Source organism: Pleurodeles waltl, chromosome 12 (assembly GCF_031143425.1).
Source record: "Pleurodeles waltl isolate 20211129_DDA chromosome 12, aPleWal1.hap1.20221129, whole genome shotgun sequence".
NCBI classification, from domain to species: Eukaryota; Metazoa; Chordata; class Amphibia; order Caudata; family Salamandridae; genus Pleurodeles; species Pleurodeles waltl.
In genome coordinates, this window is record NC_090451.1 from 676,512,120 (window position 1) to 676,537,094 (window position 24,975).

The 24,975-nt window shown below is 43.8% G+C and overlaps 1 protein-coding gene across 1 annotated transcript in view; it reads left to right on the forward strand.

Annotated features, from left to right (window-relative positions):
- Positions 1 to 8,039: 8,039 nt before the first annotated feature.
- LOC138267222 (extracellular calcium-sensing receptor-like) overlaps positions 8,040 to 24,975 on the forward strand; it is a 63,015-nt gene continuing 46,079 nt past the window's right edge. The window contains exons 1-2 of the mRNA XM_069216078.1: positions 8,040 to 8,320; positions 20,194 to 20,485. Coding sequence (XP_069072179.1) covers positions 8,040 to 8,320; positions 20,194 to 20,485 — 573 coding nt within the window. The remainder of the gene's footprint in view (positions 8,321 to 20,193; positions 20,486 to 24,975) is intronic.

Below are 24,975 nucleotides of genomic sequence, written 5' to 3' on the forward strand. Positions count from 1 at the left end.
ACTGACACAGTACCTTGTGTGGAGGGTTGCTTCGACATTGAAGATCCGATGAGAGGGCCAGAGGAGGCGATGTGAAGGTGTTGCGACAGTTTTGATTCACTCAGTCAAAGATGCGTTCCTGTTGGGCCATGCAGCAGGTGGTGCAAAGGTGATGCATCAGGGCCATTGGTGATGCGTTGATCTTGAGCAACATAATCAAGGTTGCGAAGTCCTCATCATCAGCAGCAATGTGTTGTCGTTGAAGTGAGATGAGGCGGTTCAGATCGGCATAATGACAGCTATGCGCAGATTCTGCTGGATCACCACAGTGAAACACACTTCCAAGGGCACAGGCCTGGACTGGCACCACCTGGCAGGGTAGGACTCACAGGTGCCAGAGTCCAGCAGCTGTAGTAGAGGTGAGTGAAGTCTATGATGTCCCTGAGACTTCAGAAAAAGGCAAGCCAGAAAGCCCTTGAAGTCGCTTTCATTGTGAGGATATAAAGATACAGGTGCAGTTCTTTTCACTCCCAGGAAAGGAAGGCAGCAGGGCAGGCACAGCAAGGCAGGAGTCCAGCAAAGTCTAGCAGAGTTCCAGCAGAATTACAGCCCCTTTAGCAGCACACCAGTCTTTCTTCCTGGCAGAATGTCCTATGGTCCTGAAGTGTACTGATTTGGTAGGGTCAGAAGTACAGTTCTTATACCTAGTGGTGCCTTTGAAGTGGGAGAAACTTCAAAAAGAGGCCTTCGAAGTGCACAAAGTCCTTGTCCGTCCTGCTGTGACTCCACACAAACTACAGTGGGTTAGGCAGCCCTCTGTGAGGGCTCAGTACCCAGTCCCTTCAGTTGTGTCACCTCTTCTCTCCTATCCTGACTGGGATGGGCCATCAACATGCAGATATCTATTCAGTCACACCTAAGCTCCCTTTGTGTGGCTGTCTGGAAGGAATGCACAAGAGCCCACCTGTCACCACCCAGACGTGTATTCAGAGACAGGCAGAAGGCACTAGATAACTTAACCCCTTGGTCACAACAGACGTAATTGTTACGTCCCTGGCTGCAGGGCTGAGGCGACAAGGAAGGAACCATTACATCCTGCGACTGGCTTATGGGGGAGCGCAAGCGCACACCACATGAGCCTCCCACCCACCCTCTCAGGGCAGGGATGGAAGGGGAATAGCTTACCCTTCCAGCCCTGACCGCCACCCTGTGATGTCAGAGGTTGCCTCCCAGCTCAGCTTCCAGTGCAACTGAGGAGAAATAGATTTGTTTCTCCCTGATACGGGGTCAGGGAGGCATGAAAAGGCTGTTCCTTTCCTTTTCATGTCGCTCTGAGCATTCCTGAAGCCCGAACGCAGTGATCGGGCTGCAGGAATGGCACTAGACCCCAGGGATTTTATTTTGTATATGACATTGGCAGGGGGAGCAAAGCTTTTGGCAAGGGTCGCTCCCCAAGGGGGGCATTTTTATAAGGCTGTTTCCGCCCCCTTTGGGGGAAGATCAGCCTATATTAATTAGGCCAATCTGCCCATAAGGGACCCAGAAGCTACTAGACACCAGGGATAGTTATTGTTTTTATTTTTTAAAAGTGGAGAACGACCCCTTGGGAAAGGGTCGCTCCCCTAGGGGGGCAAATTGTTTTAAAGTCATTTCTGCCCCCTTGGGGGCAGATTAGCCTATTTTCATTAGGAAAAGCTGCCCCCAAGAGGGGCAGAAACCACAAGACTCCAGGGATTTATTTTTGCAACAATTTTCAAAAAGGGTAGAGACCCCCTTAGGCAGGGGTCATACCCCTGGGGAGCAAACATATTTTAGGCCATTTCGCCCCCCCCTTAGGGGCAGATCAGACTATTTTAATTATGCCGATCAGGTTGCTCCCCTGGGGGGCAAATTTATTATAGGCCATTTACGCCCACCTTGGGGGCAGATCGGCCTATTTGTCTTAGGCCAATCTGCCCCCAAGGGGAGTAGAAACCACTAGGCACCAGAGATTAGTTTTTTTGTGCCAATTTCATGCAAGGGAAGCAACCCCTTAAGCATGGGTCACTCCCCTGGGGCGCAAATTTATTTATAGCAGATCGGCCTATTTTTGTAAGGCTCATCTGCCCCCCCCCGGCGGGTCAGAAAGCCCAACAGACACCAGGGAAGATTTTTTTTTTTTTCAAAGAGGGTGGGGGTATTGGCATATCCCCCCCGTCCCCCCAAGAAATGGGGACAAAGCTGTTTTCCCCACCGGTGGGCAGATTTGGCAATTACCCCTGATTCACTCTCTGGGGACAGAAAGCCTACTAGATGCCAGAGAATTAAAAAAATATACAAAATAGTGGGGTGATGCCTACCAACCAGTATGGGCATGGTTATGTCCCCACCACAACTAAAGGGGGTAACATTCTTTCAGCCCTCCCCTCACACTAAAAGATCTTATCACAATTACAAGAAAAATAATCTTTGATTATTTGGGGTTTTGGTTTAACATTCGAGCCATGAGAGCTTATCTAACTCTCAAAATCGTCCCACTTGGAATGTTGAGGGCTGCACTTTTTGGACTTTGGGATGCTACCATGTTGAAAAATCTACGAGACCTAGACACATCTGTAAGTCCAGGGTGGTGTGGTTCACGTGCACCCAGCGCCATTTTCTTACCCACAATGCCCTGCAAACCTCCACCTTTGCTTGAAATCAAACATTTTTGTGATGGACTCTTTCGGAATCTGCAGGAATACAGAAAGTTCCTACAAAACAGCATTGTCGCATCTATAACGATAACAATTCTTCCACAGTTGTCGGCTTAAAACGTTTTTTTCCAAACTGCCCTTTTGGACCTGCTTTGGTTCCCTCTCAATTTTGACATATTTACAGCTCTTCCCTGTCACAGGCACTTGGCCCACCTACACAAATGAGTTACCATGTTTATCGGGTGACTGAGGGGAACATTGAGTGGTAGGAAATTTGTGCCAGTGCGGTGATCCCACACAGAAATGTGGGACAATGTGATTTTTTAGGTTTGCCACCCCGCAAAAAGATAGTTTTGAATTTGATAATTTGGATGTGTCGACGTAGTGTTTTGTGGCATTTCCTGTCAAGGGCACTAGGCCTACCCACACAAGTGAAGTACCATTTTTATTGGGAGACTTGAGGGAACGCTGGGTGAAAGGAAATCTGTGGCTCCCCTTAGATTTCAGAACTTTCTATCACTGAAATGTGAGGAAAAAGTGTTTTTTTGCCACATTTTGAGGTTTGCTAAGGATTCTGGGTAACAGAATCTGGTGAGAGCGCCACAAGTTACCCCATCCTAGATTCCCTCAGGTGTCTAATTTTTAAAAATGCACAGGTTTGATAGGTTTCCTTAGGTGCCGGATGAGCTAGAGGCTAAAATCACAGCTAGGGACTTTGAAAAAAACAGGTCAGTTTTCTTTGGGAAAATGTGATGTGTCCATGTTGTGTTTTGGGGCATTTCCTGTCACGGGCACTAGGCCTACCCACACAAGTGAGGTACCATTTTTATCGGGAGACTTGGGGGAATGCTGGTTGGACGGAAATTTGTAGCTCTGCTCAGATTCCAAAACTTTCTATCACCGAAATGAGAGGAAAAAGTGTTTGTTTTTTTTGCCACATTTTTAGGTTTGCAACAGATTCTGGGTAACAGAACCTGGTGATAGACCCAAAAGTCACCCCATCCTAGATTCCCCTAGGTGTCTAATTTTGAAAAATGCACACGTATGCTAGGTTTCCCTAGGTGCCAGCCGAGCTAGAGGCCAAAATCCACATCTAGGCACTTTCCAATAAACACATCAGATTTCAATGTAAAAATGTGATGTGTCCATGTTGTATTTCCTGTTGCAGGCATTAGGCCTGCCCAGGCAAGTGAGGTACCTTTTTTTATCGGGAGACTTGGGGGAACACAGAATAGCAGAACAAATATTATTGCCCCTTGTCTTGTTCTACATTTTTTCCCTCCAAATGTAAAACAGTATGTAAAAAAGACGACTATTTGAGAAATGCCCTGTTATTCACATGCTAGTATGCGGACCTCGGAATTCAGAGTTGTGCAAAAAAACACCTTACCTTGTGCCCATTTTAGAAATGCAAAGGTCTCCTTGATACCTATTTTTCAATCTTTATATTTCACCAAATGAATTGCTTTATACCCAGTATACAAGGAAAACCCATTGCAAGGTGCAGCTCCTTTATTGGTTCTGGGAACCTAGGGTTCTTGATGAACCTACAAGCTCTATATATCCCTGCAACCAGAAGAGTCCAGGAGACGTAACAGTATATTGCTTTAAAAAATATGCCATAGCTGGAAAAAATTACAGAAGAAAACGTGGACAGAAATGACTCTTTTTTTCACCTCAATTTCAGTATTTTTTTATTTTAGCGGTTACTTTCTGTAGGAAAACCTTGAAGGATCTACACAAATGACCCCTTGCTGGATTCAATGTTATCTACTTTTCAGAAACATTTGGCTGTCCAGGATCCAGCATTGGATTCACACCCATTTCTGTCACTAACTGGAAGGAAGCTGAAAGCACCAAAAATAGTAAAATGGTGTATGTCCCAGTAAAATGCCAAATTTGTGTTGAAAATTTAGGTTTTATGATTCAAGTCTGCATGTTCCTGAAAGCTGGGAAGATGGTGATTTTAGCACTGCAAACCTTTTGTTGATGCCATTTCTAAGGGAAAAAACATCAGCTTTCTTCTGCAGCCTTTAGCCCCCATTTAAAAAAATAAAAAGTTTGCTGTATTTTGGCTACTCACTTGGTTTCCTCCAGGGGAACCCCCAAACTCTGAATACCTCTAGAATCCCTAAGATGTTGGAAAAAAAGGATGCAAATTTGGTGTGGGTAGCTTATGTGGACAAAATGTTATGAGGGCCTAAGCGCGAACTGCCCCAAACAGCCAAAAAAAGGCCTGCCATTTGAGGGGGAAAACTCCAGGCAGAGAAGGGGTTAAAGTAAGAAAATGCCAACTTTCTAAAAGTGGCATTTTCCAATTTGCAATTTAAAATCTGACTTCACCATAAGCTGTGATTTGAAATTGTGATTCAAGAGACACTGAACTTGGGGATCCTATCTCTTCCCTTTGGAAATGACACTTATAAAATGTAATAAGGCAATCCCAGTGTTAACCTGTGGGACAGATAGGCCTTGAAAGGGTGAAAGACAAATTGAATAGGTTTTCACTACCTGCACATGTAAAACTTAAAAGTACATGACCAACTTTCGAAATACACTGCACCCTGCTCTTGGGGCTGTCCAGGCCCTACCTTAGGGGTGACATATATATTCAAAAGGAAGCTTTGGGCCTGGCAAGAGGGTTAACTTGCCAGGTCAACATGGCAGTTTAAAACTGCACACACAGGCTGTGCAATGGCAGGCCTGAGCCATGTTTACAAAGCTACTGAAGGGGTGGCACAATCAGAACTGCAGGCCCACCAGTAGCATTTAATTTACAGGAGCTGTGCACAGTAGTGCACTTTATTAGGGACTTATAAGTTAAATTAAATATGTCAATTGTGGATGTTGCAATCAAACCATATTTAGAAGAGAGAGAACATTCACTTTAGCACTGGCAAAAGAGCTAAGAGTCCTAAAACGAACAAAAACTCTGAATACCTCTAGAATCCCTAAGATGTTGGAAAAAAAGGATGCAAATTTGGTGTGGGTAGCTTATGTGGACAAAATGTTATGAGGGCCTAAGCGCGAACTGCCCCAAACAGCCAAAAAAAGGCCTGCCATTTGAGGGGGAAAACTCCAGGCAGAGAAGGGGTTAAAGTAAGAAAATGCCAACTTTCTAAAAGTGGCATTTTCCAATTTGCAATTTAAAATCTGACTTCACCATAAGCTGTGATTTGAAATTGTGATTCAAGAGACACTGAACTTGGGGATCCTATCTCTTCCCTTTGGAAATGACACTTATAAAATGTAATAAGGCAATCCCAGTGTTAACCTGTGGGACAGATAGGCCTTGAAAGGGTGAAAGACAAATTGAATAGGTTTTCACTACCTGCACATGTAAAACTTAAAAGTACATGACCAACTTTCGAAATACACTGCACCCTGCTCTTGGGGCTGTCCAGGCCCTACCTTAGGGGTGACATATATATTCAAAAGGAAGCTTTGGGCCTGGCAAGAGGGTTAACTTGCCAGGTCAACATGGCAGTTTAAAACTGCACACACAGGCTGTGCAATGGCAGGCCTGAGCCATGTTTACAAAGCTACTGAAGGGGTGGCACAATCAGAACTGCAGGCCCACCAGTAGCATTTAATTTACAGGAGCTGTGCACAGTAGTGCACTTTATTAGGGACTTATAAGTTAAATTAAATATGTCAATTGTGGATGTTGCAATCAAACCATATTTAGAAGAGAGAGAACATTCACTTTAGCACTGGCAAAAGAGCTAAGAGTCCTAAAACGAACAAAAACAAAATCAGCAAAAAGTGGAGGGAAAAACGCAAAATCTTTGGGGTGACCCTGCAGAATGGGCCAGGTCCAACAACAGATGACATCTAGCCAACTCATCCATGACTTGCAGCATTGTGCAGATTTGCAGTTTATGGAGGAGTGGGTTGACTCGCACCAGCTCCTTGTTCTTTTTCTTACTTCCTGTCTTTCCCGCAACCAACCTGACAGGGGAGGTGGTAACCACCCACCACCCTTGACAAGGGGAGGGACATTCAATAAATAGCCCCTCCACACACAAGCAGTGTTCGTCGTGAGATCAATTTCTCATCAGCATTGATCACCACTTGGGGTGGGAGTTAAAGCTATACCCTCCCCACTTAGACATTGATGGGGACAAATTCTTACCCTCACTCGTGGGCAAGGTAGAATAAAGCAAAGTTTCTTCCCCCGTACTTCAGTAGAGCTGGTAGGAGAGTGTGCAGTTTTTTAACTCCTCTTCCTCATTCGCCAGGTTGAGATGGCCCTCACAGCGATTGCCCTCACACCTTTTAGGCAAGGCAGGCGCCCTAGGCAAGTGAGTGACAGCAAGGTTAAGGAATAAGGTATTTTTCATTTTTCTCTGTCCCTCTCTTCAGATATTCATAAGCGGGTAGGCTCGCCTCAGAGTTATTTTCGTTTTATTTGGCTCCTGTAGTTCTTTGGCTTTCTCCACAACGACAGAATGGATTTTCACCTGAGGACTAAAAGGCACTGAATGATTGAAAAGCTGCTGTGCCATAAAATCTGATGACCACCCATTCAGTGGTACTATAGGAATTTGCGAGCACAATTCCTGCTGTAAAGATCAGTGAAAAAAGGTTTGGGACTCTCATAACTTTTGAACCATTTCACCCACATCACCCACATCACGTTTGGCAAAGGAGAAAGACAGCCATCACATTTGGTGGTGACTGGTCACGGGGAACGAAGGTTATTTCCTCCTGCCTTATTTTTAACTTTTTTCACTACCAAATCTGTAGCAATCAAAGGGTGGGTGGCTCGGAGCCTTCCACTTTCCATTACTTAGGGAATAATCGCCAGCTGCTCCCTGGCGTTTGCGCATCTTGGATGTCTGCATTCCATAAACTGGCTGGAGGTGGCAGCTCACGCTGGAGACACTCGAGGAGTCTCTGGTCCTGCGGGACGCTCTGTGAGCGGTTATAAATGCTGGCCGGCCTCTGCTCTGGAGCTAAACCGCCTTGTACATCGGCGGTAGCTAAAACCAAAGCGTATCCTCTTAAAACTACTCGTGCACGTCCAACTACCAAATCGCGTTCAACTCGGGGGCAGCCCCAAGGGCTCCACAACTTAATTGGAGTCTCAAAACTCAGAACCGTTCATTTTATAATGAAAGTATATTTTGTCCATAAGAGCTTAACTGTGTGTGTGTTTAGCTTCTGTGAAGGAGCGGCCTCTTCCTCTGCAAAGGGACTTTGTGGACTTTTTTTCTGTGCAAACAGCAGCGAATGTGCTCAAAATTCTGTAAGATGCACCAGGTCTATAGAGATATAGAATAGACCCGGCATAAAGCAATGTTCATTTCCTGTCACTGCTACTTCTTTTTTGTGTCACGTGGTGATTCGGCAATCAGTGTACGACCAGGCTGCATCCGTACCATGGGAGTTGTGCTCCGTTACGTCACCCAGGCCTTACTTCTTCATGAAAACCTGAACCTTCTTGGCTGCCAGTACGGGCTCTTCTGTGCAGTGGTCTCGAGCCTCCTGCCCACTTCGTTCAATCAGCAGCCCGCCTCCGGATGCCAACTCAAGAGAGCCAATGCCTCAGGATTCACGCGCGCGGGCGACATCCTGATTGGAGGGATCTTCCCAGTCCATGATGCCCGGATTTACCCTGATACCTCGTTCACAGAGGAACCGGTGCAGATGGTCTGCCAATTGTAGGTCTCCTTTTGGTTACCACTCATTTATCTTCCTATAAAATGTGATGCGTGGGGAGAACAGTCGGGCCCAGATTTACAAAGAGTTTGCGTCAGGTTTGCATTACTATTTTATTGCAACCTGATACAATGTCCTCATGATGTGCGTTGGTCTGTAAGCCAAAGTAATGAAAAGAAGCGCAATGGGCTGTCTTGGGTTACTTTGCATTAAGGGGGTGTTTCATGGCTGGTGCACCTGGGATTTTGATGGACATCTCTATCTAGAAAGAACTGTAGATGGGGATAGGACCAAACTCCTCCACCTCCCTGAGGCAGGTGCACTGAGAAATGGTTTCATTTCATCCTATTGTTTCCTCTTTGCATATGTGCCGCGTTCTGTAGGACACGCACAAAGAGGAAAACGCATTAAAGCATAGTTTCAGTGTCGGCCCACAAAAAGGCGTATTTATGAGTGGTTGCGCTGCTGACCATCACTTTTAGTGCCAGCGGCACAAGACTCTCATTCATAACTATGAGGCCGCGCAAAGCCTCTTTACTTGGCATTTCATGGCCTCGTAGATGTGGAGTAAGACAAAGCAGGGCAAGTCGCTGCGTCACCTTACTCTGTGCCAGGGGGCGATCCATGGGCATTGCGATGGGTTTCCCAAAGCAACACCCATGGATCTGGACTCTGCCTCAGATTTACTAAATGATGTAAACCTGGGACAGCGACAAAACCTTACGCCTCCCAAGAGAGACGTAACGCCGAGAAATATTTGTATTTCTCCTCGTTTTCTTTTTCTCTTACCAATTGAAAGAGGAAAATGCCTCTTGGCATTGTTTCGTGCAGGAAGGTGCCACTTCCTGAACAAAAACAATCCTGCATGCAACGCAGACACCCTTGCACCATGGTGCACGGGTGCCTGCATTGGCACTAGCCAGCAAATTGTGTGCCAGCTAGGGGAAAAGGACTGCAATACACCATATTTCATAAATATGGTGCATTCCTGTTCTTTTACATTGGCGTAAGGCAACGCAGCAACCCAAAAATATGGGCCAAAGTACGCTGAATGCAATATTGGTTTATATTATATTGTATTATATATAATATTATATTGGTGCATGGCAGTCCTCGGTGCGGGGAGAGATCAGAATTCTGCAATTTCAAAGATTTCTTTTTTTTAAAGTGCTTTCAATGAAAAAAATAACTTTAATGTCTGGCAGAAATCGAAATTATTGAGGTACAGTACTCTCAAATAATTTTCCAGTGTTGTCTTTTACCTCATGTCTGACGTCTCCTTCACAAGAAAACATTCAGCAACAGTGGAAACTTTGTGCTGTTCTATGAACTAGACACATGGTGTCAAGCAAGTAAAACAAAAGGAATGCCTTCCAAGCTGGGATCTCAAGATCAAATAGGTGCTCCAAGGAGCACCTTCTCCCACGTAAAACATTTATTCTGTGACATTCTTCATATCACCTAAGAAGAAATTGTGAGCTGGTTTTATGAAGGGTTTCTGACCAGTGTCATTGCTTTTCCCATTATCTTTGTGGCTGCTCACACTAACAACCAGCAAGATCACATCAGGATAACAAATAGGTCAAGCACCAGACTAAAAGGTCCTCCTGTTAGTGAATCTGATGGCCTAAAAAGTAGCTCCTGTTCCAAATTGGGACATTTTTGGACACATAAAGACATGGTGTATAAGTAGTTTGCAAGGTGTGAGAGACTGCTTAGATTTGAGATTGCTGCAGGCAATGCTTATCGTAAAAGCAGGAAAATCAACATTAAAGAGCATACCACTAGACCATAAAAGAGGTCCAAAAACAGCCAACGAAATGGCCCACACACTGATCTGTCAGACCAGCCCGTCAGGCACTGCTTGATTGCTCTATAACCCAGTCTGACCCTAAGGCTGCCTCATATTTCCCCCAAAAATCATAATAGAAATGCATAAATAGAACTATTTAGAGGCTTTCAATCAAATCTCTGCATCCATTGGTTCGCTGAAGTGTCAGGCATATCATACTCCTGCTACCTCAGCCGCTGACTAACTTCACTGTAAATAATGACATTTTGCTTTTGTACAAATTGCACAACCACCTGAATAGTACATTACTTCAGTACCAGGCCTGGAAGGCCCATCGCTGCTCATATTTTTGCTCCAATCTCTTGTTTAAATTTTTTAAAATTTTTATTTTAACTTTGACCACAGTATGCACACCAGGTGCAGACAGCAGAATATTTACTTTTAAGTACTTTTAATGCCTACAGCACATATATAAAAAAAAAACAAATACATAAAAAAATATATATAAGGATGACAAGGCCGGACTTACCGGCTTTGCCAATGCTTATCATTGCTTCACTTAATTAGTGCCATCCTTGACAGATTTATTGAAGATGTCACAATCTAAGGGCTTTTCTCCCTAATCAATGTAATTAAAGCCTACTTCTGATGTCATCAAATAACTGATATTCCATTAACCCAGGCTTCTCCAAAGAGTAGCTCGTGAGCTACTGGTAGCTCTCCAGGTACCTGTGAGTATCTCCCCTGTGTGCAGCCCGGCCTACTAAATTAAGATGCTTTTGTGTGGTTGAATTAATTTATGTATACAAACATTGAAATATGTATATTTGACATGAAAATCTGTATTTTTCAGAACCCATCATTTTCAAAATATATTTAAATCTGATTTTTGAATGATATACCCTGCAGTATTGGGAGGCTTATTACTAATATTATTACTTTGCTGCCAGGGGGCATTGGAGTGGTGGCTGTTATGTATTACCCTTGTAAAGGCATTCCACACTGACTAAGCCTTTTTCACATTATGGCTAGCAATTGTGCACTGAGATGATCATGGCTGTTAATCTTGAATAGGGTGGCCATTAATGTAATATTGTCTAATGTGTACAACACTAAAACTATTAGTAGCTCAGGATGATTTTCATTGAGCATAAGTAGCTCTTGTTAGTACAAAGGTTGGAGACCTCACATCCAACAAAACAATCGCTCTGCCAATCATGACACTGCCCTGGACCCTAATGGATATCTGGCATCTACTCGCAGAGAAAGACAATTTTACCTCAACAGCAAGCAATTCCTGAAGCAGCTGTTGTTCAGTGTCTGCAGCCAACACAGAAAATAAGGTGGGCGCCAACTCAATCGTTTCCATATGGCAAGGATGTATTCTGCTATTGTCTCTATTAGGTCCAGTCTATATTATGCCAAATGTTTAAGCAAAGTCTTTTTTTTAAAACTTAAAAAAAAAAAACATTTTTTACATAACATTTAGAAGGTTTAGCTTTCATTTGGGAATGGGCAGGGTTTGGGGCTAAAGAGAGTTAGATTGTTAGGGTTAGTATTAGATTTATGTGTAGAGCCAGCTTTATGGTAAAAGGAAGGTTAATGATGGGGGTAAGCAAAGGTATATGCTAGGGTGCGCGATGGGGTAATGGTTTGATGTTAGCTGTATGATAAGGGTAAGGTTAGGCAATGGGTTAACAAGGGTGTTGGGTACAGTTTAGCTTTAGAATAAGGGTAAAGTTAGGGATGGAGTTTAAGGCAAGTGTGTGTCACGGTTATCATTTAGGTAGTGGTTAGTGTTTAACTTTAAGATAGGGGTAAGGATAGGGACAAGCATGTGCTATGGTTTGTATTAGGGTAATAGCTAGAGTTTACCATTAGGTTAATGGTAAGGTGAGGGATGAGGTTAAGACTAGGCCTGGGCGGAGTTCACGGAGTTTCGCTATGTGGAACTCTGTGAAGTGATCAAAAAACTCTGCCGCTCTTGCTCTACGCAGAGTTCTGTAAGTGGCAGAGTGCGTTAGGTTGCACCATTTGCACTGATTTTTAGCTCTGGGTGTTTGTCCTGCACTGAAAAATCAGGAAAATGGCACAACGGGCAGTGCAAGAGGGAGCTAATTCTTTTTTGCCCGTCAAGTAGATTTTCTACTCAAGCGGCAGCTTTCTCAACACAAACGGAAGGTTTCACAACACAAGCAGTAGTGACCATCCGCGACCGCCCGCCTTTAGAAATCTCACTGGGAGGTGCTCTGGAGCAAGATTTTCCTCGCTTGCCAACTTGATGTTGGCGAGCGTGAGCGAGGAAAAAAACTCTGTTCCGCTCTGCTGAGTCTTTCGGAACGTCACGCTCTAAACAAAATTGGAAAAACTCTGCGAGCGGAGCGGAGTTCACCGCGCACCCCTAGTTAAGACATGGGTGAGTGACAGGGTAGCATTAGGGTAAGGCTTAAGGTTTAGCTTTAAGTTAATGGTATGATTAGGGTAAGGTTAACAATGGTGTGCACTAGTCCTAGGATTAGTGGTAAATTTAGGTATGTGTTACAAATATGATTAGGGTGAGTCTATGGATTGCAGTTATTGCCAATGTTAGGATTTTGCCTTAACACTGGGTTGCAGTGAGGGATAGCGTAAAAGTGAGGTTTATTTAATATATTAGAAATTAGGAGAGTGTGGTTTCAAACTATTTGACTACTATAGAGATTGTAATTTCAGAATAAATGCTTTAAATGTTTTAAAGCAGATATATGAATGTTCACAGTTTTAAAAGTTGTGCTTTTGTTCAGTAAATAGAAGTTGTTTCAGGAGCTGGTGGTAAGCTTGCTGCTGCTCCAAATGTCCTTCCGCCTGAAGACTGACTTGAAGACGGGTGCGGGATGCTCCAGGGCGCCCCACGGGATCACCCTCTCTCCTTTGGCTTCATCTGACACGCAGGGTCTGATTATGAGTTCCTCATAATATTCCGACCCAGGTGTAAACTCTTGCTTACGAATTGGTTGGAAATAAAAGTGTGAAGGTACTTAACACATCTGATAATCATCGGATGTATCAAATAACTCAGCCTTCCTTAAATTTCACAAGGTCAAACCTGCCAAAATTTAAAAGAGGAAAATATATGGTATTTGCAACATCTTGCAGATTTTGATGTGTTAAATACCAAACTTCACATGTTATTCCCCATGAACTCGCAATAGGTATTATTTATTGCGCCTAATAATAGCAGGCAATAAATTGCGCCTTAGCTCATAACCAAGCCTTAGTGACAGGTGGACTCGAGAAAATGTGGCACAGTTCCTGCTACTGTTACACTTCTCTGGACGCAAGAACCGGTGGATATGAGGATAACACTGGAGCCACCTCAGTGCAGGCTATAGTGTAGAAAATGTGGACATTTATTACCTGTTGATGTTTTATCTCTAAGCAGTCTGGTTGGTCGGTGATAGTGTTCAACATTTGCCAGGTTTCTCGAGTTGCTGGCTCTAGTACATGTTTTGGGAACCAGGATTTATTTTTCACTGTCTGTCTTTGGCCCAGAGCAAGAGAAAGTAACACAGTAAAGCGGAACAGTGATAACGCAGGGAAAATAGGGAACCTGAAAGAGTGAGTCAAAGAGGCGGACAATGTAAAAAAGAAATAAAAGAGGTGGCAAAAGAGGAACGGGGCACAATCAAGTCTAGGCAGCCTTGGTATTTGGCACAGCTGGCATTCAGTCCACACTGCAGCTGCCATCTGCCGCTTCACACTATTCATGCACTGCATGCATACGCACATCAGCAGTTCCAGCAGCAGGCTGCTAGGAAAAACATTGGTCCCCTGCATTTTTTTAAATGTATTTATTTATTTATTTGGCACATTAGGAGCTGTTTGAAGAGAGACCATCACTAGTCAGGAAATGAGACATGCTATTCGTTTAATAGGTTATTTATTTTGCCTGTCCTCGTTTGTCCGGGGTACATAAGAGCTTCATCTGGCTTTGTAACTCCACTGTCAAGCTAGTAAGGGCAGCTTATGACATCAGAGCGGAATAAGCTTACACAGCTGACTTTTCGTGATCTAACAAAACTAAAATGTAGTATTAAATGCTTTCTCTGATATTAAGATGTACTGTAATACCTTATGAAAGGCACTTGCAGTACCAGCAAACATCAGGTACAACTATGGGCCAAATGTACAAAGAGGAAGCCTTTTGCTTGCAAATTGTGACTTGTCCGTCATTTTACCAAGAGACCTATGCACTCGTGGGTTCCATCTCAAAACTGGAATTCATAGGAGGTCATAAAACAATCTGTCTGATGAACATTAATTAGGCAGGTCACTGTTTACGACTCTCTGTCATTTGCTACTAACAAGGGGATGGTGGCATGCCGACCTTGACCCTGTGTTCACATTCTGTAAAATAATACATTTTTTAAACAGCCTGTGTTCCATAAAGGAACAGGTTTAAAATAATGTTTCCCTTTTGGAAAGACATCAGGAGGAGCAAGAAATAGTCATTTGGGCCACTACCTACTACCCACCAAGACGAATGACATGATTCCCTTAGAGGAAGTGCCCAAAGGGGGCAGTTACACCTTTTTGAATCACTTGCCACCTCCTTTGCGTTATAAGTAATTTTGGAAAACCAGGGACACATTTCATTGGGAATCTCAGTTAGGAGGATTGACAGAGCTGTGTTTGGGTCCTGGTCATGGGGCCAGGAGGGTTGGGGTGCACTGGCCTGGCCACGTGCTTCCAGGTCATTACTTACAATGATTCAGAAGATTTGTTTTAATCATCTACCAATCGATGTGCCTTTTGTCCACACTCATTCGTGGCTCGCGGTGTGGGAAAGGCGTGGGGCAGTGTCTGGCGGGGGAGAAACAATACAAAGAAACACAGTGCAGGTTGGAGAGAGTTCAGTGTGCACGTGTGTTTGACCAGCCCGAGACGGCCAGCCAAACACAAACGCGCACTGAGGGGAGTGAATAGAACCCCCCCTCCGTCCCTGTCATCTCCCACGGCCCGCCTTTCTAAAAATAAGGCAATAATAAACATTGGTTATTATCATTTTATTTTTAAAGGTTTGCAGCTGCTGCTGCTGGCAGGAAGGTGATGGGGTCGATGCCCCTCCGCAGCAGCGGAGGATCCATTGCTGTTCACACTCGCAACTAGCTCCGATAGTAAGCCAATCTTACTGTTCCAATAAATTGTAGTGCATTTTCATACAATCTAGTGCAGTGCAACAAAAGTGCATACATGTATACACAAACCGATATGCAGGGTATCATAAAGCTGTGCAAAACACCTTGTCCAGTACAAAGTATTTAAACCCAGCTTATGTCAGTTATGTCATAGGTTCATGAGTGACAGCCCCAAGGCTGCATCGACTTTTCAACCCTATTCATTAAATCCCCTGGTCTCGTCAGGGCAGGGTTGTCTGTCGAGATATCTGCAGGTCAAGCAATACAGGCCATCAGTAATGAATCAGTAATAACATATAATACCGAGGACTAGAACTGCAGGAGTTTGGAAATACCACAGTGAAGGACATCATCAAAACACAAGATTGTTTATGTTATAAAAGTTCCAATGAATGGTCTGGAAAGTCGAAATAAAGGGTGTGTTGTATCCTAGTGGAACAGTGTCAGAATGCACTTCTTTACACATCATGACCTATGTAGTTCCCCCGTATTGTGGTACAATATATACATGTGCGGTGACCCATACATATACCTAGAGTAAACCTTCATCTGTTATCCAGATAAAAACTCATCTGACAAGAGTGTGACCTCTACATCTATTTGCAGGGACTGAAAACAGTGAGGCGCACAGATCACATGTGCAGCAGAATTATCCTGCATGGAACAACCGCAGTGTGAAGTGTCCACCGATTTAACACATAACTTGACCCATAGGCCCCCTTAAGAAGTATGGGGCTCATTACGAGTGTGGCAGTCTAGACAAACCGCGTCTGGACCGCGACATGAAAACCCTGGCGGCGCCAGCATCGCCAGGATCTTTGATCCCGGTGGTCTGGAGGTGCTGGAGATCCTAATGCGCCAGGGGATTACGACCTCATTCTCCGCCAGCCTTTTCATGGCGGTAGCTGGTGGAGAACAGGTGCGGGGCCCCGCACTTGACATGGGCAGTGCAGGCCCCCCACCCCCTGCTGCCCGGCACCATCGCAGTGTTTACTGTCTGCTTTGCAGACAGTGAACAGTACAAGGGGGATCGTGCACTCTCCAGGCTACAGCATTGCTGCCAGCTCGGTTATGAGCCGACAACAATAATGTAGTCTGTTTCTCGCAAGGTTTCCACCCACGAGCCTAGTGGGAATCTCCTAATGGTTTTGCTGCCTGTGTGGTGGCAACCTCACATCGGAAGTTCGGCAGACGGTAAAAACCGTTCACCGAACTCGTAATGACCCCCTATGTGTTTTGAGATGTTTAGATGGTAATAATGGAAATTCCATAATTTAATGCCACTATAAATAATTAAAACAATATCGCAATAAGTTTCATAAAATATAGAACATTGTTAAATTTTTAGTTTTTAATTCTGTACTGAAACAAAATAGGCCAAGACAAGGCAAGCATTCGGGGCGGGGAATATGCCTGCATGAAAGTACGTTTTGAAAAAACCCACAGTATGCCAAGGCATACATCTGGATTTCATGAGACTGCACACAATAAAGGTTTACGAGCATTGGTTAGAGAGCTCAGTTTGACAGATGTATTTGTTTCGGAGAGACAAAAACATATTAATTTTTTTACAAACTCGCAAGAGCAGTGTGTCTGTGCTGCATGGCACTTGGGGGAACTGGCAAAGCCATATCTGCTAAGATGTGCGCTGCTGCTCTCTTCCTCTAGGTTGGCACACATTCAAGGTGCCTAGCATCATGCCAGCATTTTTGCAATTTAGTTGTTTGCATATTATCTAGCACAGGTTTTGTACTTGAAGGGAATCCTATGATTACAAAATACTATGCTTAGACAAATTGTAAAACTTTTCTTAGATTGGATGTGTGCTGTACATTGCAGAAGGAAATAGAGTGAACAGGTGTACCTATGGCAGAAGGTGATGGTTTTTCATGTTCCTGCAGTCCTCAGCAGGTGACAAGGTGAAGGAAACAGTGTAAGGTACTGGCTGTGATCTGATGCGGGTATCAAGATTCATTTTTATATCAAAGGTGAATGCTAAGATTTTTAGTATAATAATATATGCTATTAATTGGCTCAGGAGCAGATGTATTGGATGGAGCAGAGTTTTGGCAATATGCCCATGCAAAATTATAATTCCAAAATTGTGCATCTTTTGTGTATTTTCTTCCATGGATATTATATAATATATACAATAGATTATCTATCTATCTATCTATCTATCTATCTATCTATCTATCTATCTATCTATCTATCTATCTATCTGTCTATCTATCTATCTGGACGTTATAGTTAGGCTCACATTTTAAACATACAAAACCATAGAAATTCACCTGTTATACTTAGAGTTATCCGAAGTAACTATAACTCTTGCCCTAAGGTAACTATAACTCGTGCTCCCAAAGTGCTAATTTTTTTTTGTCAAACATGTTACGGCAAATATTACATTGATATTATCAGTGATGTTATCAAAGATGTCATGAGTGCCGTAATTTGTGAGGTAATTAGCAGTGCATGGCATCGGCATATCTGCGTGCAGGGAAGACAGATGAAAACTCTGCTTTCTGACAGCGGGACCTGTTTGAAAGATCCCGCTGTCGGAAAGCAAATTTATGTTTGCTTTTGCTTGGTGAGAGCGGTCAGCCCTAACCAGAGCTAAGGGGTCAGGGTGACACTACACTAGCCCCTTGTATTTTTTTTTAAACTTTTAGCCGAGTCCTAAGATGGCTGCCAACTCTTCCTGTTTTTAAGTGTTTTAGGCCAATCAGAGCTGGGTATTTCCCTGCACTAGCTTGCTACTTTTCAAGAAATTATCGCGAAGGATCCGCAGCCCTAGATATCTAAATGTATTTTCCCTTTAATATCTTCAAAACTACTGGACAGATATACACAAAATAAGTGCAAGTGTAATCTGCGCACCATAAGCTAGCTTTCTGCCGAATTTGGTGCATTCCGTCCAGTGGTTCGGGCTGTGGTTGCATTCAAAGGTCCTATGGGAATTAACATAGGAAACTCACTTTTTTTTTAAACCCTCCCTCCCCCTTTATTCCTGCCCCCGCTTGACGGATCATGCACAACAAGATTCACCAGCACAGGTTTTTTGTAATATTTTGTGAAGGTTTGTCAAGAGGTGCCAAAGAATCTGACTTCGTTTTAAATTTAAATTTAAATTTTTAAGCAAAAACGCTTCTTCAAAAACAAAAAGATAAAGGGCAAATTATTGTTTGTGGCAAGGAACAGTGTTTCTTTTTCTTTTTTTCAACTCCTGCTACATTCAACAGCTGTGGTTGTGGGGGCGGGCAAAACAAACAGAGCTGGGACACAAGACCCATCTGATCCCCACTAGAGACACCATTGCACATTTTCTGGTTACGCAAGGACCCTGCCGTGCATGACCTTGTGTGACATTTTGAGTAATGCATGTGGTTTTTTGGGAAATTATGTAATTTCACCCACGTGTATTTGTCGATGAGGAGCACAAGTTCAGTGTCTTTTAAACTGACCTTCATGACGTTCGTTCCTATCTATGAGTGATTGTGGGTTTCCTTCTTGGTAGGTCAATAGTTAATTTGAGCTGGTGGTTGCTGGTGTGCTCCAATGGCACTTTATGTAGGAAAACAGAACACTTTATAATTGTCTTGCCCGAAAGTCCTGATTAAGCCATAAAGTTAAGAATCCTGCTAAATAGAGCTTTGCAATTCTACGGGAAGCACTGAACAGCTGACATGAGAAAAACCCGCCACCTTGTGGCCAGAATATCAAACTGCATTTTAAGGGCATGCCAAGCCCAAATTAGGCATTGATAGAAACCTCTAAATAGTATGACAGAAAAAATTCTTTAGATATGTCTGATTGTATTAAGTACATGATATCGCGGCCAAACAACTGCTTAGGATGCAAAATATGGAGGTTCCTATGAATTAACAGCCTGCATCAGTAAAAGAAGTTGGCCATACCAGTAGTGAAAGTGAGGGGCGGCCTCTAAAGAAAATATTAGTTTAACAACAATTATTTATGTATTTTTAGATTAAACATTGGTTTAAATTATTCCAGTCGACCTTATGGAAGAAGGTGAAGAAGATTTGGCACAAGCTCCAGAGTCCTGCTCACAATGAGCACGTATGCCTATAAGTGTATGTTATATGATCCAAATTGATGCATCACATCAAAAGAAGAAGTTCCCTAGGGTTAGGAGGTGAGGTGAGGTGAGGTGAGTGTGTTAAAAGGTGGGAGAGCTAAGATCTTTTCTGAGGTGCTAAATTCACGAAAATCTCATGGGATGCAAGAAAGGCCATAGATGCCTCATCGAAGGTAGGAGTATTTTCCGTTTTTGATTAGTAGCGTTTATAATTGTGGAATAATGCTTACAAGATGGTTAGCATTTAGCTTTGAAGCAATACCAGGTGTGAGTTTGTCTGTACAGGTGGTTCAGAGGCTAATAAGATCAGGCTGTGGGTTTGCAGTTGAAGTGCAGACATGGTTAGTCCTCAGATGTGAATTTTTGGTGATACTCTGATTGATCATGCAGCTGTGAGGGGCTTCTAGCGGGCAAGGGCCAGAAGTCAATACAAGATAATACATGAAGGAATTAGTGCAAGTCATAAGAAATTGAACAATTCTAGGACGACCTATCCATACGCATTGTCCACCTTATATTTGCAGTTGCTTCCAACATCTTTATTACTCCAAATGCTTTCTTATAACTTTCATTTTGTCACTATGGATGCTTTCCTTTGAGCCCCTGAACGTTTTCTCTTTTAAGAACACATTGTGACTCTTACAAGTCTCAGCCTTCTATTCCACCACAAACTCACAGCATGATGTCATAGTGGTCAGCTGTAGATTAAATAGCACTAGAACCCCTTTACGTTTGGTGTGCTCCATTTTAAACAATGTTACCAATCACTCTTCATCACTGAGCATTGTATCTGCTCTCTCCCTATCGAAGGTTCAGTCTTCAGACCTACCAGAGGCTGCAAGCCATGGTCTTTGCCATCGAAGAGATCAACAAGAACCTCAATCTCCTGCCCAATGTCACCTTGGGCTTCCGGCTCTATGACTCGTGCACTGTAATGCAGAAGGCACTTGAGGGGATGCTGTGGATACTTACACAGCAAGCAGGACCTGTCCTCAACTACCAGTGCCAGGATAAACCTCAAATTGCAGCCATAGTCGGGCCTTCTAGTTCAACGCACTCCATCGTGCTGGCGAGAATTTTGGGTCTACGACGATATCCTCAGGTATGTGTAAGAGACACACAACAATTCCAGTTTATCATAAGTAAGAGTTTGCTGCACAACTTGTATAATGGATGCACGTGCAAATCCACCTACACAATTTCTCCCTTGGCAAATATCTGTTTCATTGAAGAGATTGTGCATAGTCTAGGTCAAAATATCAATACAGAGAGCAAGATGTGGCATTAGTGGACATTCGAGGTGGGGGGCCACACGTGGTTGTGACTGCCCCCCAGCTGCAGCATAAAAACATTTACAGCACTTCTTTAGAAAACATTCCACATGATTCACTGTTGTATCGTGAACTAGAGTTATGGGGACCGGTGGTTTCTTACAATATTTTTATACAACCAGCCTAACTGCCATTTATTTTTCCACTTTTTCTATTGCATATATGACAAGATCAAGTAGAAACCATTGTAGGGCATACACACTAGAGATGGGCGTAACTTGCATAATTGTCTGTGGTGTATTTGCACCAGCAGATGGACTTGGCGCTAAGAAAATAGCACTAAATGCAACAGAAGACAAGTGGGCTGTCCCTGTGCTCACGAGGTAGAATTTTTTGCCAAATTAGTCCTAATTACGTGAACAGGCATAATTGTGTGATTTTTGGTAATTTCACGTCAAAAGCGTAATGTGAAATTATCAAAATTGCTCAGATTAATCCAGGGTAATTACAACTTTCCCCAGGTCTGATATGCACATTTTCTCCCCTCTTTGTCTTGTTTTACTTCAAGTGAATATATGAACATCCTCACCTACACTGCACACACTAAATTATTTCATATTCGTGTGCATGTTCCTTTTACAATGATGTTTACCTTTACACAGACATCAACTTTTCTAACACAATCACCTTTGAAATCAATAATATCACACTGGTGTTATAATATAGTGTCCATCTGTATTGCATGTCTGTTAAGGCAAGTTGTCCAATAAGAATGCCATTATTTAACTAAACACGCACAGATTGATTTTAAGTGTGTATTGTCCTCTAGTTAGAATGACCACCTTGCCTTAGAAGTGTAAAGGTGCATTAATTTGTTACCTGTTATTTTTGCTTAAGGCATAAGGCCGCTTGGCTTTACATAAAGTGATTAAAAAGTTTAGTTGATTCAATCATGTATTTTTTTGTAAATCTGCACATGGTCAGTTTTATCATTTTGCAAGTAAACAAGCAGTAGCGAACCTGGACTATTAGTAACTGCAAGGTCCAGAGCTGTACCTTGCTTCTCCACATGAGGCTGATTCCTCTCTGCACAAGTGATGCTCACAGAGTGCGATTGTGATTACAATGGGCAGATCAACAGCTGCACAAATGTGTGTGTATTTTCATGGTATGGATATTTCTCAGAGACTATTGGTACAAATTCCAAAAGAAGAAGAGATTTAGTTGGATTATCAATTATTTTTCCACTTAAGATTCCACTGATTATCCCTACCAGCTTTCACTGGGTGAAGCTTAGATGTCTGTAAATTATGCGTCACAGTGACATTGGCCCTTTCAATCCTAATTTTTAGTTCAGGCTCTTAGAACATTTGTCCTCTTGCTTTACCAGAAGGTAATGAGAATAATTGTCATGGCTTGCCAAAAACAAAATCTATCCATTAGAGGTTGAAACCATCATTTAATACTAGTGCATGCGAGGCCACTTAAGAAGGTTGTCACTGTACAATTTATAAAATAAATAGAGCTGCCTAAAAGTCTTGATGGTAGGCAACAGATATAAAAACTCGTCATCTAACTACATGAAAATCTCATGATCTCAAAATTGTTAGTGTCTATCAACAATACTGCATAAGTAATATCGAGTGGTCACAGTATCATGACCAGAATAACAGGGACCAAACTATAGACAGGTCAGTATGTATACATTTTCTATACCAAACTCCATTCCATATCTACATAACTTGATGAAATATATATATTTATAATATTCTCACTGAAAAAAACAAAGGTTACAGGGATGTTATAGTTAGGCCTGCTCACATTTTCCCGTACAAAATCACAGAAATTCACCTGTTATGGTTAGAGTTATTTCAAGTAACTTTAACTCGTGCTCTGAGGTAACTATAACTCATGCCCCGACAATGCACAGTTTTTTAGGAATAATTTCCCAGTAAAGGTTAGTGATATCAATGATATTATGTAAGATGTCATGAGTGCTGTAATATCTGGAGTATTTAGAACAGCATGGCGAGGACGCAAGTTATAGTTACCTTTGGAAGCCAGCATTGCTCCTCCACAGAGGGAGCTGCTTCAAATAGCTGTTCCCTGCGTGTGAGAGCAATTTTTTAATATCTTATCCTTCCTGCATGTTAGGCTGGGAAAGAGATTAAAACACTGCTTTCAGCAAGCAGGAGCTGTTTCACAGCTCCTGAATGCTGAAAGAGAAGTGTTTCCTTTTGCTTTGTGGGTGCTGGTGCGGGGGGCGGTTGCATGCGGCCCCGTGCACATTACATGCATTGCCACAAGGAGGTAAAAAGGAGGTAAAAAGAACAGATGATGGATGAAATGCGAAACAAATCAAACATTCACTCCCAGTCACAGATATGGGTTTAATACATCCGTTTTTTGCCTACTATGCCACCCAAGTTCGGACCGAGCTGTATGCAAATTGGTCTTGACACTGTTGCCCCTGGCAGGTGGCAGTCCCCGGCGCATCGGGGAAGAGGGGCCTTACGGGCACCGCGCATACATAACAGTTCATTGCCCTGGGGAGGTGGTGGTCCATGGGGCTGCAGCAGGGGCATAGTGGTCCCCTGGATACATTATAGTTCACTGCGCCGGGGGAAGTGTCGGTCCCTGGTGCTGCAAGGGGGCCACCCAGACCCCCCCACACACATAACAGTTCATAGCACTGGGGAGCTGGTGGTCTCTGGGGCTGTGGGGGGCATGAGGGCCCACCCAACACACATAACAATTCACTTTGCCCCGGGGAGGTGAGAGTCCCCAGGTTTGCGGGGGGGCAGATGGGCCCCCATGCACACACATAACAATTCACTAAGCCATGGGATGTGGTGGTCCCCGGGGTTGCGGGGGGCCGTGTGGGCCCCTCTGCACACCTTACATTCACTTTTCCCTGGGGAGGTTTTGGTATCTGGGATTGCAGGGGGGGACCACGTGACGACCGGCGCATACATAAGAGTTCATTGCCGGGGAGGTGGTGGTCCCCAAGGGAGCCACGTTGGCCCCCACCCGCATACATAACAGTTTATTTCCCTGGGCGTGGCGGTCCCCAAGGCTGTGGGGGGGGGGGCTATGTGGGCCCCCCATAAACTTTACATTCACTTTGCTCTGGGGAGGTGGTGGTCCCCTGGGCTGTGAGGGACACCATGCTGCCCTCCCCACACTTTACATTCACTTTGCTCCAGGGAGGCGGTGGTCTCCAAGGCTGTAGGGGGCCGCACAGCCCCCACACACTTTACTTTCACTTAGCCTGAGGAAGGTGGAAGTTCCCGGGACACGGGGGCACGCAGTCCACCCTGCATTCATGTCAGTTCATTGTCCCAGGGAGGTGGCAGTCTCTGGGGTACCATGCGGGCCCACTGCATACATGACAGTTCACTGCCTGGGGAGGTGGCCGTCCCTAGGGCATGGGAGGGGCCACCCAGGCCCCCCTGCATATATTACAGTCCATTGCCAGAGGAGGTCCCCGGGGCTTAGATGGGGCCATGGTCCCCTGCACAGCTGATAAGCATAGGCCCAGGAAGGTGGTGGTCTCCAGGGCTTTTGAAAACCCAAGGAGGGGGCCCCATGCGCCCCCTCCTATTTTTGACCAAAATGCCCACAGAACCTGGCCCACCGAGGGGCTAAATAACAGAGAAACGCAGGAGACAGTTTTTTTTTAAAATCACGGCAAGATCCGTGGATCCAGAAGCAGATTTCACTGGGATTCAATTAAACATATATACTTTTAAGCCTGGGGGTGGGGGATACCACAGGGACCCCTCGACTAAGGCTAGTGGCTTAGGGTATACATACCTTGTGAGGTACTGGGTTTTTCAGAACCGGTACTGATCCGGTAACCCAGCGGTGCCAGGGTACACCCAAAGACCTCGGGTACTTTCCTGATTCAGACTACAGAAACTCAGAGTCTTCTAGGTGAAGTCAAAGATCGAATTTATTGGCTGCAACCAATTGACAAGTGTCCTAGAAGTACAACAGCACGATTTGTATGTTCTCAGGAGACTGTGTTTCAATGCAAAGTCAGGTTTCCTTATATACAGTTTTTTAAGCTTCAGGCAAACATTCTTGACATTTTGGTTGGTCATTCACATGTTTTCACTACAAAGGAAAAAACAGTGTCATGATGAAACCTTATATTTCATGTCATCCAACCCATAATAAATTACCCGGCAAGGCCTAGTATTTTACATCAGATAAGTGTGGACCCCTAATAAAAACGGGCACCTCCCCCTCGTAAAGTAAGAAGAAGAAAAGAGCAGGTGCAGGTGTGAGCAAGTTAGGCAGGGTGTGTGAGCGATAA